Raw genomic sequence first — 15,265 nt, forward strand, 5'->3', positions numbered from 1 at the left:
TTTGGGATTATAGATAACAAGATTAGGGTTGTTTTGAAATGGTGATCCATACACATAGGTTTATGAGTACGTAGTTACATTTCCGATACTTGTAAAGTTGTAAGGTTCAAATTTGAAAATTTCCCTCCTTCAAAATAAAGATGAAATAAATTGTTTGAAGCTTAATCGGATATTTTAACAAGAGTGTCAGAAGCGAGTTATGAAGTGCACATATCAATGTTGCAATTTTTTACACTATGTATACCATTTTCACTGCAGACATGCTCCGTTACGCGTAATTAACAAGCGAAGTCAGAAACGAACACGTGTCGCAGCGTCGGTAAACTTTTGTGCGCAAATAATAGAATTTAGATGGTTCTAAATCTCTGATCGACCTCCCTCACATGCTTTACTTCCTTTCCGGAACATCATGTGGATTGAAAACAATAGCGCGGAGGGCAGCAGGTTCAAGACGGACGCGGCGCGTGAGATACCAACATTCCCTCCTGGACGTGTAACTTATAAAGTTGCATGACAGCTGGAACTTGGAGGCAAAAGGTTGGATACGAACCGCGGGGAATGCGAATCCCCCTGATCCTGGGCCCTCGCCTTCTATCTATGATTAAGCTAACTAATTATATGTTTAGAAGATAATTAAGGAGACAAAACTAATTATCTGTTTAAAATGCAACCCGGTATACTGAAAGTGGAATTCATGTTCAACCACGATTTGATGTAAATCTAATGGTTGAAAACAAACTAACTCAATTTAAAAAAAAAAAATTCTTCACCCTTGAATTTACATCAAATGGTGGTTTAACATGAATTCATGGTCAGTAATTAATGTGTGAACGAGACTGGTTTAAAATAATTAAGGAGATCGACAAAAGAATGCATACATATACATACGGATTTGTATCAGAATACCATATGCAAATATACTATCGGATTATAATATCGTACACCATCATTGATTATTGATTTTTATTGTTGTCAAAGCAATGGAGATTACAGGACAGTTGGTCGATGAATTAATAGAAAAGTTTGGTGAAAGGGTAGAGTTGGTTACTAGATGACGACAGGAGGCCACATGGTTTTCAGGATTTGACAATATATCATATCATATTCCTCACAAATTTAAATAATAATCACAAAGACCATATCTTATTGACTAATTCCCATGCAAACTTTCGTGAGAGGGTTCATTATTAATTTTTCGGTACCATATCTTATTAATTTGATCAACCTCTTAGGAGTGGCGTCGTTACGATCGGGCTTGTTCGAGTCTATTGTGGAAATCTGATACTTTTTATTAGTAAAGCAATTGGATCAACTGCTCTTTGATACGGTTTACATCCAGTGTTATCCAATCAATTTAGACGTTGTTGTAGAAGGCGACTCCGAAGTGCTGATGGATTTATAAATGAGATATCTGAATTCAAGAACACTCAATTTTGTAACCCGAGAAAAAAAAAACACGCAATTTTCCTGTTGGACACAGGAAAACCATTTCTAAGTTTCCGTGGCCCATCAATTGTCTGGTCCAGGGCCCAAAAAGGAGTTCAATTTTGCGCGCAGGTTCATCCGTCAGTGAACTCAACGACGAAAGCAGCGGCAGCCTCTCCTAGTTCGCATTGGAATTCATCAAAATCATAACCAAAATGGGTTCATCTTGTACAATCAGAGCCGTCGGATCAATCCTCCATAGATTCACCACCGGTGTCTCCTCCAAATGCCCCAACTCCTCAGCCAGTATGTACTCATCTTCCACCATTTGATTTCTGTGCAATTTTTCCGTTCTGATATCTCTGTCGAAAGTGAAGCTGGAGCTTACTTTGTGTTCCAGGGACTAATTTTCTGAGCAGAAACTTATCATCTTCATCTTCATCTCGACACCTATAGGAGGCTGCCCCGGCAGAAGAAGAACCATTCGGACCGTCTCTCCTCTCTTCATGGGCAGACGTTCCAGCAAAATCGCCGGCCGAAAGGTTCCTATTTGATTGGTTTTTGTTTTGATTTTCATGCACGCTACCTGGTCGATGAAATGCCTGTGTGAGTTTTTTCGGCCTTTTCGTAAAGTGGGTAATGTGGAAATGCAGGGGGTGCAAGACGCAAAGAAGATGAAGCTGTACTCGAAGATTGGGAAGGAACTCGTGTCTGCGTATGTCAGTCGAGTTTTATGTTCTCGTTTTATTAATTTGTATTGGTGCTGCGTTGTTGTGATCTTTGTTGTTCTGAAAGGGTTATGCAGTTTGAGGAAGGGTGGTCCGAATCCTTTGTCGAATACAGCTCTGGCGACTATATTGGAGAAAGCCAAGGAGCTTGATGTACCCAAGGAAATCTTGGATCGCAACATTAAGAAAGCAGCTGAGAAGGGACAAGAAGAGTACATTGAGAAAGTATATGAGGTTGGTCACTTCCTGTTTTGCCAGTAAGCTTTGTTTAACTTGTCAGGTTGATGCTTACCTCGTATAGTATGTAGTTCAGTAATGAAATGTTTTGTACCAGGTATATGGTTTTGGTGGAGCTAGCATGGTAGTAGAGGTATTGACAGATAAAATAGCCCGATCTGTGGCAAAGATTAGAGAGGTTGTGAAGAACTGTGGTGGGAAGATGGCTGATCAGGATCTGTTCTGTTCTGTTCAACTTCAGGCGTGCTCGCGTCGTAAACATAAAAGCTTCAGATACTGACAAAGATCACCTCCTCTCCATTGCTTTATATGCTGGTGCTGAGGATGTTATTGAACTGCCAGTGTATGAAGATGATACCGAGGAAGATCAATCAGAAAGGTAATATATTCGTCAGTGGCTGCAATTCTCCAGTTATTAATCTTTGTGCTGTTATTTTCTTTTTCTCCAGTTTTCAAACGCATTATTCTGCTAAATTGACTTACACTATGAAAGGAAAGGAGTTCTTGGGAACTCAGGGACTCAAACACTCCTGTTGTGATTATACCTCACATGATATCTATAGATGGGGATGGGTGAGGGTGAGGGTCTGGACTCTTGAGTCTTGACACATTAGAATTTGAGTACGCTTACATTTTCTGCTAAACACAGCTTCTACTGTGGATCATACATTCATACTCAGTTCTGGCTGAGTGGAATCTGGAGACTTGCTTGGACTTCATCAACTCCTGTAAAATTTAAAGCCATAGTAGATTCAGTTGGAGCTTGACCTTGTATTCTGGTGAAACAAAGTTCTAATTTTTTTATTTATTTGGCTTTTCATAGCTATTATAAGATCGTGAGTGACTCAGATAACTACTCAGCAATACTTTCAAAGTTGCGTGAAGAAGGAATCAATTTTGAGACAGATAATGGTTCTGAGCTACTTCCAGTAAGTCCCATTGAGGTGTGTCTTTATACGATTATTATTATAAGAGTTGAGTTTCTGGTGGCGGTCTGATTCAGGTAGATGACGAGGCTGTGGATTTGATAAGGAACTCATGGCCAATTAACTTGAACTTGATGATGTTGATGCCGTTTATACAGACCAGAAATGATTAAAGCCCCTATCATAATACATTTAGACATAATCTAAGTTTTCCCTTTCTTTTTTTTTTTTGCATTTTTACACCGTCGTCGACCACCTTCTTGGCGAAACCAAGACTCCCTAATAGGCAAATCAGTCCTATTTTGGTGAGCCCAATCAATTATCTGTATTTCCAAGTTCAATCCTTCGAATTGATGTATTCCTTTTATAACTCAAATCTTATTCACCCTACTACTTTCTTTGTTTTGCTGCTATCATGAAATTATCACTTCCGGCGAGCTTCAAACTATTTTGGGATAGCGTCAGTAAGAAGAGACTTAAATTTAAGAAGCAGAGAGTTGGATATGGAGCCGAGAGGTGCGGCATCATCGATTTCAATAAACTTTTCTGGAAAAGCCAACAAGGTAGCAGACTAGTTCTTTTTACCTTTTAAAAGGAGTCTAATTGAAACTCTTGGCGTTAGTGTACGTGTTAGTGTGTTACTCTCGTCTTGGTACTATGCTAGTGTATGTCCTATTTTGTAGGAGAGCAGATGAGCAAGGGATTTTTATTTTTTCCAGCATTTTTCTTATTCATTGTGAAGCAATAAAGTTTTAATTTGGATGCTTCTGGTCGTCAGTAGCCTCATATGTATGGATCTTTCATAATGGGATCTTTCATACAAGTTTAAGTTGGCGAACAAAGGAAAGTCTATTGATAAGCTTTGTATGTAAACTGCAGTTTACAAATAATCGAAAGACTTGCACACTACAAAATTACAAATAATAGATATGAAGATTACTTCTCACGCTGCAAAGAAGCTTATGTAATTGCTTATGTACATCATAACAAATACTATAATTTATACTTACGTAACATACTGGTAAAAACCTTAAGCAGTTGATTTTACTTCATTTCTTCGGAACCCAGCATCCATGAAGCCCGTACGGAAGGCCATAAGGGAACTTGGCTCTAGCAATCTCTTCAAACGTGGTTCCATCTAATACCAATGCATAACCACCTCCGTCTTTCTGACTGATCATCGAGATCACCACACCGTCATCTTCTTCGGTTGCGCCAGGTCGAGCCACAAAGTATGGTTCGGATGGCACGGCGCCCTCTTCGTACCAATTCTTAGCTTTCTTCTCCACCAAATCAATCTGCCATCGTTTGGACAAAACATTAACTTCTGTAAGAATCTGAATACCAACCAGAGATAGCATCTGGAAAATAGAAGTAACTAGTGCATGCAGTAGTAATTTACCTTTGTGAGGGTGTTGGGGAAGTTGCAAGGGCGCTCAGCCCCACAAGCATAGGCATATCTATACTTCTTACCCAAGAATGCGGGGTTTATGCTGCACATGTCCATCCCTTTACCATGTTCATTTGGGTCTAGCGCTGCATCTAGTTCTCCATATGCACTCCCATCGAATGGTATTCTAAACCTTCCAACCCTGCATTGATAAGTCCTCGATATAAATCGATAACATTCTAACACCACAACATCTCGAATACATTAAGAGACTTAACAACAAAACATTATAGTTTTACGTACCTAGCATCTGGTAACACATCGTCTTCCCCAGTATATGAACGCAGATTCTGTATCCTAAGCTTATCCAGGATTGTGACATCAGCGTTGTGCTCGCAACAATCTGCAATGAGCGCTGTCACCCTCCCATCTTCATCTGTCTCTTCATATGCATTAATGAAATGGAATGTAACATACAACGGCACTTCCACACTCGCAACCTTCATAACAAAATTATAATAAGCGTAAATAACCAAAGGAAAAAAGAAAAAAAAAAACTAAACTCAGTGACATATTATTCTATATCGAAGAGAGAGCATCACATAGGAGATTGACTTACAATTTTACCACTAGCTTTACACATTGCGTGCATATAGGCCTTGGACTCAGGATGCCACTCAAACTTGTACAATGGTGTTGGTTCGGCCCTGAGCAAATTCCCTGCACAATATCTCAATGGCATTTCGGGCACAATTATATAGTGCTCGGTCACCGGAAAGCTATGAACCCACCCTGGCGCCGGACCTTGGCTGCAATCTACCCTCCCGATCACCTTCCTTTCGTTCGTACCAGGCTCCATCTTCACCGCCAAGTAACCCGGGTTGATCAGATCAGGCAATAAAGTCAGGAACTCGGACTCAGTCACAATAGGATGTGCTGAGTGGATCAAACCTCCCAACGAGTCAGTGTACTCGAACTTTCCTATTGTGTCCAAAGTGTCGGGGTCAATCACTATGGACCCTTTTTGGGTCTCAGTGAGGCACACCACCCGCCCATCTCCGAGGTGAACCACACCGGTGTTTGCATTATCAGTTAGGGATGCACCGGAGAATAGGTTGGCCAACTCACCAATGTAAGATAGGAAATTATCCGGTTTAGGAACTTCTGAGAACTCACGGTAGCATAACTTTTTGCTCTTCATTGCAGCTTTGTAAGCATCAGATTCAATTTGCCGGTGACCGGCGATCAAACGGCCGTTTTCAAAGTGGAGCTTGGCTAGCATTGCGTAGCCGTCAAAGAGGTGACGGAAGTTGTAATCCTCAATGTGCCAAAGTCCCGGACCATTTCTTAGGTACGTTCCTTTCTGCATGAGAACCAAGTAATAAATAAGTATCATGCTATCATCTAATTATAAAGTAATTCATTGGTATAATTCTTTTACAGAAAAATAGCATACTTCTACCAATTTGGAATGAGACCGTTATACGTAATCGGCTAAGGCATATAAATACTAGGAGGTACTAAGAGCAAGGAGAAAGAACAAGGCAAAAGTTGAATAATTTTTCTAGTTAAACATTTAAAGATACTTAGAGGAGGAATATAATTTTTTTTTCGGAAATGCAATTAGTAGTACTACTAGAATAACACAACGTCATTCAGACAAACACCTGGTGGTAGGCCCTCTCACTTAGCAATAAGTTTTGAAGATTACGAAAGAAATCAAAGGCTAGGGACTATTTCTTCTGAATAAAACAAGACTAAAGAGGGATCATCTTCTTAGTATACTTCAGGCTCTTCTATGCCTACTTCCTGCAATTTACAGGCTTACAGCACAACTGAGTTGTAAAAGATGGTGGCCTAATCTTGCCATCACTCTCTTGCTAGCTAGGGTTTGAGTAATTCTTAGTGATTTGTGAATGAGCTAGCCGATCAGAGTTAAGATTATATAATTATTTAGCAAAGAGAAGTGCACTCCTTACTTAACTTCTCTTATAATTTTTTTTTTTGAGTTGAACGCTCTAATTCTTCACAACTGAATTCAATTCGAAAACTCGAGAACAGTGATTGTTTACGAGTTGCGACATCAGTATACATCTCTTGAGAATTGTATACCGCGCGCGTTTGAGTTCTTATTTGAACTCAAGAATCTGTCATGCAAGCTTATATTGATATGGACATAAATTTAGAAATGAAGGAATCACGTACCAGCCACAGTGGTATTTCTCCTTGTACATGCAGCTCTCCTTCCCATCTTTCCTGCCGCACACTGGTCCAAGCTACGTGGCTTCCTCGGTCATCACTTTCCTTACTCGGCGGTAGAAAAGGAGCTGCAACAGCCGGCAATGGAGGGCTTGCGACGTTTGTAGACGTCAAGTGCTTCCTGCTATTAGCCTCCTTCATTAAGGGATTAAATCCATATCTGCTACTTTTAGGATTGGAGCGATCTGAAGCTGCTGCTCTCGGCAGCAAACACGAGTTTCCACTTCCTACAGAGAATCCTAATGAAGCCATATATAGTCTGTCAAGCTAAGAAGATATAAACTTGCACAACGTACTAGCTAGCTTGAAAGATATTGATTAGCAAAGGTTGAAGAGTGAAGAGGTGCCGTCTTGTATTTATAGGAAGATCCTGATGAATAGGCAGCTGGTACTACTGAAAGAAACTATGATAAGCTATATTGTGTTTGATTACATGTTGGAATCTTAATTGGTGGAATTCCCTTTCACTAGGCGACATATTTCTATGAATACGTACATACAGACACACATCCATGTGTCGCATATGTGTGTGTGTAATTTAGTCTAGTGCGATTTCTCGGTTTCACATATGAGGCACACATAATGCTTAGGGTAGAACACAAACTTGTGATGCGGTAACTAGGATTTATTGATTCTATTTAATTATTGATGTATGATCTACGAGTAAGTACGCAAGAACCTGCTTAGATCCATTTCATATGGACCAATAAGGCATCTAATTGTTCCAAATCGATCTTTGTCATTGCATAATAAGGCATCCAATGATAAGTATTCCTGGACGTACGTACAAATACAGTCGAATGCTGCCAATAAAGTGTCGTCATATTTGGTGAAACTACTTATGTATTTTACTGTAATACATAAAATCTCCTCGATCGATCAAACGTTAGAATGATAAACTGATGATCGTATATGTATATATATATATATACATATATTAGTCGATCGGTTCATCTACAATTTTAGTGTGTAATTCATCACGTATATTTCTTGATTAGCATCAAACAAATTAAGTTGGAATCAATGCAAAAAAAAATTTCGCTTTCGAAATCAAATTCAAGCTGCTGTTACGTACTTCTCTCTCAGTTGTGTTAAGATTACCAATGCCACATATATAGCTATCAATCCATCCATGTTATGGTTCGGAAAGCTCCCTGTCCACTGATATATTGCATCAGTTTTGAATCTTTTAATTCAGAGAAAACTAGCTGGGTTCACAATTGGAAATAACGGAAAAGTAAAACTACAAATGAAATGACAACAATGACAACAATTTTATTGAATTAAATTACGATATTGATAATAAAATAATTATATTTATTTTACACATTTACATATAATTAAATAAAATTACCGTCATTACAACAATTTGTTAAAAATCTTGTAAAATGTTATAAGTGAAGTAATTACTAATATTAAAATTATAATTACTTAAATAATTATTTGTTTTTACGAAAATGATGACAAAATTTATAGTCATATTTATCAATGTAGGTTTCATGAAATGACGAGCGAAATTTGGAACAATTGGTGCTATCGGTGATGATGGAATATATGGCCGTCGAAAGTGGGGAGCTCAGACAAATTGAAGCTTTTACTTTGTTGGAGAAATTGCGTTCATGAGCAAATAATGATGTTTTCCATGAAGAATCCACCATTTTTCATGATTTCACCAGCTACATTTCTAATGTACCCCCACTCATCTACATAGTCCATACCCATTTGGGAAAGTGGGAGCCTCAAGTTGTTTCCTTTATTTTTGGTTATTCTTGACATGGGCTCTGACCCAATTTGTTTGATGCCAAAAATTTCTCAAATTTGCCCCACTCATGGGGCAGATTCAACAGAATTCCACCCTCCTGGCCTCCTGCATAAAATGATGCTGCAAAGTTCGATTTGTCATATGAACCATACACATAGTTAGCCAGTTAGGGTTTTAAAAAGCATTTTACGAAGAGTTTGAGATTCTCAATCTCCTAGTCGGGCGTGGTGATCGATTTATTACTTATTAAACAAACAAATGAAGGTGAACTTTAATGAAGCATTTCAATCTATATATCTTAAAAAAACAGTGATCAAGTTAATAGAAGCTACGTTTGAAATGATGGAAGCTTAGGTCTGTTAATTCTAAAACTACTTAATGACCCACTTGTTCAAATTAATTAAGTGCCTTCATTCAAAGTCATGTCTGGTTTGGCATTGGAGGAGTACAACTACCAGTTGTTTAGAGAATTCAAGACCCTTGTAATTGCTTGCGTCTCTTCATGCCCTTAATGATTCCCACGGATTTTCAATCAGAGAATGACCTAATAGCTCGAATGTGGCGGACAAAATTAGGGTTTCCCCATACAAGCAACACCTTCCTTCATTTTAATTTTAATTAAACTTGTCGGTGGATGGTCCAAAACCAAACACATCCCATATACACATTAAAATTGAATTTGAAAATCTGGGTGTGTGGCCGGTGCTGATGATGCAAACTGACGTCTCAGCTGTTCAAATCATATCAATTAGTCGCTAATTAATTAGCCAAGGCCAGCATTTGGTTTTTGTAATCTTATTCTAACTTCCAAAGCTAATTCAAGTCAATAAAGCAAGCTGATTTCATTTGCTTGATTCAGCATTAGTGGAACGAGAATCCATTTATACTCCACAACTTTACAAAAGCACTAATCATGAAGTTCATTCTATGATTTCATTAGGAACTTTTAACGTGTAGATGCTCTTATATACAATAGTCATATTTTGGTAATGGTAGCTATAATCATTAGGACCTGAATCTTACGCCTTAAAGAATTATATCTTGCTCAAATCCCGTTATTAAGTATTTTGTTTATCATCGATCAGATAGATCTCTGTTTATATTTTGCTTGAAGGTTGGAATTAATGACATATAATTGAGATGTAATTACGTACAATTTATATCATCAAACATATCATACACTTCTATATAAGCATCTTTATACACATTACCTAGCCAGTAGCCACTCCCAGCAAAGGGTTCTCTTCCAAATTGATGACCACTCCTAAGGTATGGGACATACATTAATAAACATATAGAACTATCATTACCTCTTTTGACCAAAAAAAAAAAAGAACTATCATTACCTCAGTGGGGATGGATTTTTGGAGAAAAATTTGGAGGCTTACTGTTCCAAATGCGGCAAAGGTTAACATTTGGAGGGTTTGCCATAACATTTTACCCTCTCGTGCTCGTCTTGAAGCTAAACATGTTGAGGTGGAGTCGATATTGTATCCTTTCATTCCTTTGCGTTCTGTGGAAAATGAGTCTACTCTTCATTTATGTCGAGATTGCCCCTAGGGAAGTCTTATGCACTAATCTCACCTTAGCACGGATATGTTTTACTTCAGATATGGTTATTATGGAGTTGCTACTGTGGATTGAAGCTTGTACTGTTAGACCATCCTCTTCTGCTCTAGGGGAATTGGTCTACTTACTTTGGGGATCTGGAAGGATCGAAATAACAGAGTTTGGGATGAGACAAAATGTCTCTGTTATGAATGCTGTTATTTCTAGTATGGCCCGACTAACAAACTTTTGTTTGATTAAAGAAAAGGCTGGTTCTTGCAGTGATAGGGTTTGAACTGTGGCTCGATGGAAGCCCCCCTCTTCTGGAATTGTTAAAGTTAATGCGGATGGCTTGTTTGACAATGTTTCAAAGAAAGGAGCGTCAGGTTTTGTGATCAGGGAATCGGTTGGGAGTTTTCTTGGCGGTGGTGGAAGACCTCTTGCGAGCCACTCGGCTGAGTATGCTGAGGTACTTGCCTGTCAACATGCTATTTCTATTTTGATTGCTCATGACCCTATGCCTGTTATTGTTGAGATGGATGCCCAAGTTATGGGTACCAACTTAATAGCAACAAGGCTTCAAATTGCTCGATGTTGGGGAGGATATAAGGTTGTTGCTTTAGCCTAATGCTATTCGTATAGTCTATGTCCAGCGTAGTGCTAATGGGGCAGCTCATTCTCTGGCTGCTTATTCGAAATCTCTATCTGTAGAGACATATTCTTCTTCTGTTCCTTCGTTTGCTTTGGCTGCTATAGCAGCTGACAATTCTATTATATAATCCTTTTGATTCTCAATAAAGTTTTTGACCTCTTTGATTAAAAAAAAACTTTATATACCAAAAAATAACTAATTGAATATAATCGAATACAATATATACATATATATATATATATATATATTATAGTTTCATATTTAAAACACGTACGTTACTTATTCATGAAACATTTAGGACATCGAAAACTCTATTTATCCAAGTTTAATATTGGCATGCACACGCATAATATATTTGTTAAACTACGCAGTCGGACATTTGGTTCGAGCTAGATAGTGATCTATAAGAAGTTAATCGATCACTAATGACGTATCATCATTTGCTTGTCGAGCAGCTTAAATTGAACACGCGAATCTTGCTTGCATTATTTAAACCAACAAATGAACTCAACCACATATATTTATGCAACGGATTGGTCAGTTTTATCAGTTCATCTATGTACCTATACCTATGCATGCTTCCTCCTAAGAGCATATTACTCGGTGAAATATGTCACTTATTGAAAAATACAATCATGCTGTACCAAATTTACAAGGTTAGAAAATAGATTAGAGTTTGAAATCTTATCTAATCATCGTCAAAACTTATACATATATATGCTTAATCTTTTGTAACTAAGCGGCGCCTTTAAAAATAAAAGAAAAAACAGTCCATGCTGAAAGTGATTAGAAGATTGAAAATGGACGTAAAGTTTTATTTCAACGTCCAAGATACAGAGTACGTGGGAGACGAAATACCAATTGGTACTTGGTTTTGAAGGTCGATTACAAAAACAATAACATACATGGGGAGGGAATTATCAATTAAGGATCTCTACCAGATTAAAGTGAGCTGGTTTGAGCAAAATCCAGACCAAATGTTCAGCCATATACGTAAATAACCTCACTACGAGTTCTTCGAGTGAAATGCCTAGCTAGCTAGCTCATACAGTATTGCACCTTCTTCGATCGTATAGTGCACTTTCATCGCCTCAAAATAACAAGAAAAATACGTGAAGGTCAGCCATTTAAAACACTGGCCTCATCATCTTTCATGACTAACCCAAACAATCGAATTTGTGTTTACGCCTTTACGGGATGATCGACCCGATTCAAACCCTTTTTTTTTTTTATAATCGATACACTCGGCCCAAAAATGTTAGCATCAGATTAGTGATTGATAAGCCAACTGTATTGAGCAGTGGAGAATGGGCAAATGCAAATACCTTCAGATCTTATAAACAATGGGCCAGACCCTCTACTTTCGTTGAACAAATACTAGAAGCTTTTTCGCCAGGAAAGGGGCGAGGCCATTATCTTAGCTACAACAAAACTAAACCAGAAGTGCAAACGCTACCTGTTTTTTACAGTTCAATTTCCATGCCAGTTGTCTTTGATATTTTATAGGCTAGTCTGTGGCTGTGGCTTGCCATAAACATGTTCGTATCTGTGTTGTTGATCCATATCGATCAATCCATTTGACTCTGCATTCTCACCAGAAGGAAGTAATAGTACTACTGCTACCTGTACCCAGAAGGCCACTGCAGAAAGTTCCTTGCTGACAAACACACACAATAAGGGCACAAGCTTCATAATTGTATGAGATCGAGGCGACTATACGTGGAGTAATTAACATATCTGAGGAAACGTATAATTGGGAGAAAAGAAAACAGATTCAGAGCCTTCTTAATGAACTTTGTCACTACTTCTATGTGATAATTAATGGAGTTCCTGCATGTAGTGTTTCCAAGGCTTTGGAGGTTTATGGTGAAAAAGCAAGGGTAGTACAGTGATAGATAAACCTGTAGATCGAGCCTGGTTGATTCAATTTGTTTGATGGGATACAGAGCTAGTAAATCGATATACCTTAGGTTCGTTACTTGCAGAAACTCACATGGGTGTAATTTCTCTCTCTCTACCTAGCCAGCCTTGTGCATGTGTTATATATACCCCATTAGTATATGAGACCATTGATAACGAAGAGCTAGGGTTTTCTTCTGGTAGAGAATTGACAATACCCCATGAATGTCTAGAAAAACTTGGATGAAATCCCCAATATGCGTATCTCTTCCGGGGCTTCCAGGTGTAGATCGATAATTAACATGCATTTCTGATCGATTGCTTTCTAGCTAGTCTACACAAGCACCAGTCGTTCACTTTAAGTTATCTGACCTACGATAACAGTCCAAAGGATAGAAAGAGATGGGACATTGTCCATTGTCTTTTCATCTGATGGGTAATGTTTCCTTTCCTAAATGGATGCTACATTTATATTTATGCTTCAATTCATTGCTCTAGGGTTCAGTCTTTAGAGGTCGTCTTTCCCGTCCTTTCGTACGTGTTTTCTTTCTTTCTTTTATTTATTTTTTTGTTCCAAAAATTCATCGCGATAAACTTCATCGACAATGAAATAATATTACAATGAGCATATACACAGAGCACTGCCGGCCCTGGGCAAGACATATTAGGCACCAGTGTAGGGCCTCAAGTTTTTGAGGCTCAACAAAAAAATTTGTATGCATGCATTTAAAAAAATAATTAAAAAGAAATTTTTTCTTAATTATGTATGAATCATGCAATAGTCACTAATTATATATCTCAATTTTTATTACAATGCATGAGTTATGCAATTGGCACTGATTATAACTCTTTTTTTCTTATTACAATTTTTTCCTACAATCATTTTGAGGCATAATAACCTTCTCAATTTATGGTTTTTCTTTCTCAATCTAAGAAATCAGATGTAAGATTTTTGAAGTTTTTTTTAAGGGAATGAATAACTTCATTGGGCAAAGCCCTTCCACGACCATAATGATCAAATACAAGATATAACAGGTCATCTCTTATACACGCTAACAACTAAGAAAACAAATAAAAGCGCAAAAACGTGCTTATTATAAAAATCAACGCCTGAAAAGATCCGAAGAAAAAACAGAAAAACTAATGCAAAGCACAAGCACAGTAACTCCCTTATGTCAAAACTAACGACAAAAACACACTAACAGATCAAACCCAAGACATCAATTTGCGTACTCTCAATGTTAATGAAGTCAAAAGAAAAATACAAGAGAGGATCTTTCCTGGCTAGGCTAGGAAATCATCCTTCAATTACTTCAACCTCCTCAGGGGCTTGGGCCTCCACCGCCTGCCCCGAGTCTACTCCAAAACCGAGCTCACTGACCTGGCATGTGTCCACTTGTGCGCTCAGCTGCTCTGCCAGGAGTCATCCCCAACTCCGCATCCAAATCCAAGTTGAGCCGTCGGGCCGCCGCCTTCCCTTTCTTGTTCCTCTGACTACGCAGCTAGCCACGCTTCACCGGTGAACAGAGCATAATCTTACCCATCGAAGTGGCATTTAACCTTAGCTTTGTTGGGGTCAAATTCACCACGTATAGGGCATGATCGTGCCGACTGTGCTTCCCTCCATATGAGGTTTCCTTCTCGCGATGCCGCCGAGTTCCAAACGAAATCGAGAAGAACTGCCATCAGATCTGAGAAGTCATCACAGTCATTAATGAGGAATTGAGGATCATGGCACGCTGAAACGCCCATGGCTCTCCTTTCTTCACTCAATCTTTGTCATTCGTGGTCCTGAAGGTGAACAAATATCTATCCTCCCTTGCCTGCACTTCCACCGGCATGTTCGACTTCCACATCGACCGCACAACACAGCAAATTGATCGAAAGATGCTACCCTAGTCGTTTTTAACTTGCCAACTAGGTAAACCCTATGAGCCACAAAACCTCCCTTCTTCTGTTTGAGGTTTCCGTGATCAACGATCCCATCATCATGGTTGGACAACGAGAGCCTGGAAGCCAAGCGCGCAGCCATTGAAGCTACAGACGCAGCCATAGCGAGATCGGCGTCACACATATGAGTTTTCTCTAAAAACCTAACCCTAGCACACGAGAGTGTTTTGGAGAGGGAGAGAGAAATATCCGCGGTATACTGCTTGTTACAAGTTGTTTGTTGATTAAGATTTTTGAAGCTTTTTATTTTGTGTTTTCTATTTTTTTGTTTTGTTTTTTTCTTCTCTATATTAGTTAAGACAAGATTTAATTATCGTAATTAGTTGAAAATGTAAAATTTCGGAGTCATTTATATGTTTAGAATAATGAATTTGTTTTATCGTTATTTATACAAATTTTACAATTATCCATGTTTTAACTTTCAACAATGAAACTATGAACAATTATGATTTTTTTCAAGCATTTATTTTGTGGCCTCAAATTTTTTCG

General features: G+C 38.4%; 2 protein-coding genes across 2 annotated transcripts; one reads left to right on the top strand and one right to left on the bottom strand.

The window, feature by feature from the left end:
- Positions 1 to 1,571: 1,571 nt before the first annotated feature.
- Positions 1,572 to 3,485, top strand: LOC126783706 (probable transcriptional regulatory protein At2g25830). Its single transcript, XM_050509221.1, is given in 9 exon segments — positions 1,572 to 1,731; positions 1,882 to 1,967; positions 2,079 to 2,140; positions 2,231 to 2,387; positions 2,488 to 2,607; positions 2,609 to 2,769; positions 3,214 to 3,334; positions 3,394 to 3,415; positions 3,418 to 3,485. Coding segments are annotated over 9 exon segments (888 nt in total). The 5' UTR covers positions 1,572 to 1,640.
- Positions 3,486 to 4,145: 660 nt separating this feature from the next.
- On the bottom strand, positions 4,146 to 7,260 carry LOC126783307 (carotenoid cleavage dioxygenase 8 homolog B, chloroplastic). Its single transcript, XM_050508753.1, has 5 exons — positions 6,912 to 7,260; positions 5,326 to 6,069; positions 5,010 to 5,206; positions 4,719 to 4,908; positions 4,146 to 4,614 (listed from the first exon to the last, which is right to left on the bottom strand). The coding sequence occupies exons 1-5, from the start codon at positions 7,215 to 7,217 to the stop codon at positions 4,366 to 4,368; spliced, it is 1,686 nt and encodes a 561-aa protein (XP_050364710.1). The 5' UTR covers positions 7,218 to 7,260; the 3' UTR covers positions 4,146 to 4,365.
- Positions 7,261 to 15,265: the final 8,005 nt, after the last annotated feature.

The sequence above is a fragment of the Argentina anserina genome, chromosome 2 (assembly GCF_933775445.1).
Source record: "Argentina anserina chromosome 2, drPotAnse1.1, whole genome shotgun sequence".
Lineage (NCBI taxonomy): Eukaryota > Viridiplantae > Streptophyta > Magnoliopsida > Rosales > Rosaceae > Argentina > Argentina anserina.

Excerpts from the sequence above, each read along its gene's own strand:
- LOC126783307 (XM_050508753.1), bottom strand. The coding sequence starts at position 7,217 with ATGGCTTCATTAGGATTCTCTGTAGGAAGTGGAAACTCGTGTTTGCTG. Across the intron at positions 6,070-6,911 it reads GAGAAATACCACTGTGGCTG|AAAGGAACGTACCTAAGAAA; the intron begins GTACGTGATTCC and ends GTTCTCATGCAG. Across the intron at positions 4,615-4,718 it reads TCCCCAACACCCTCACAAAG|ATTGATTTGGTGGAGAAGAA; the intron begins GTAAATTACTAC and ends AAACGATGGCAG.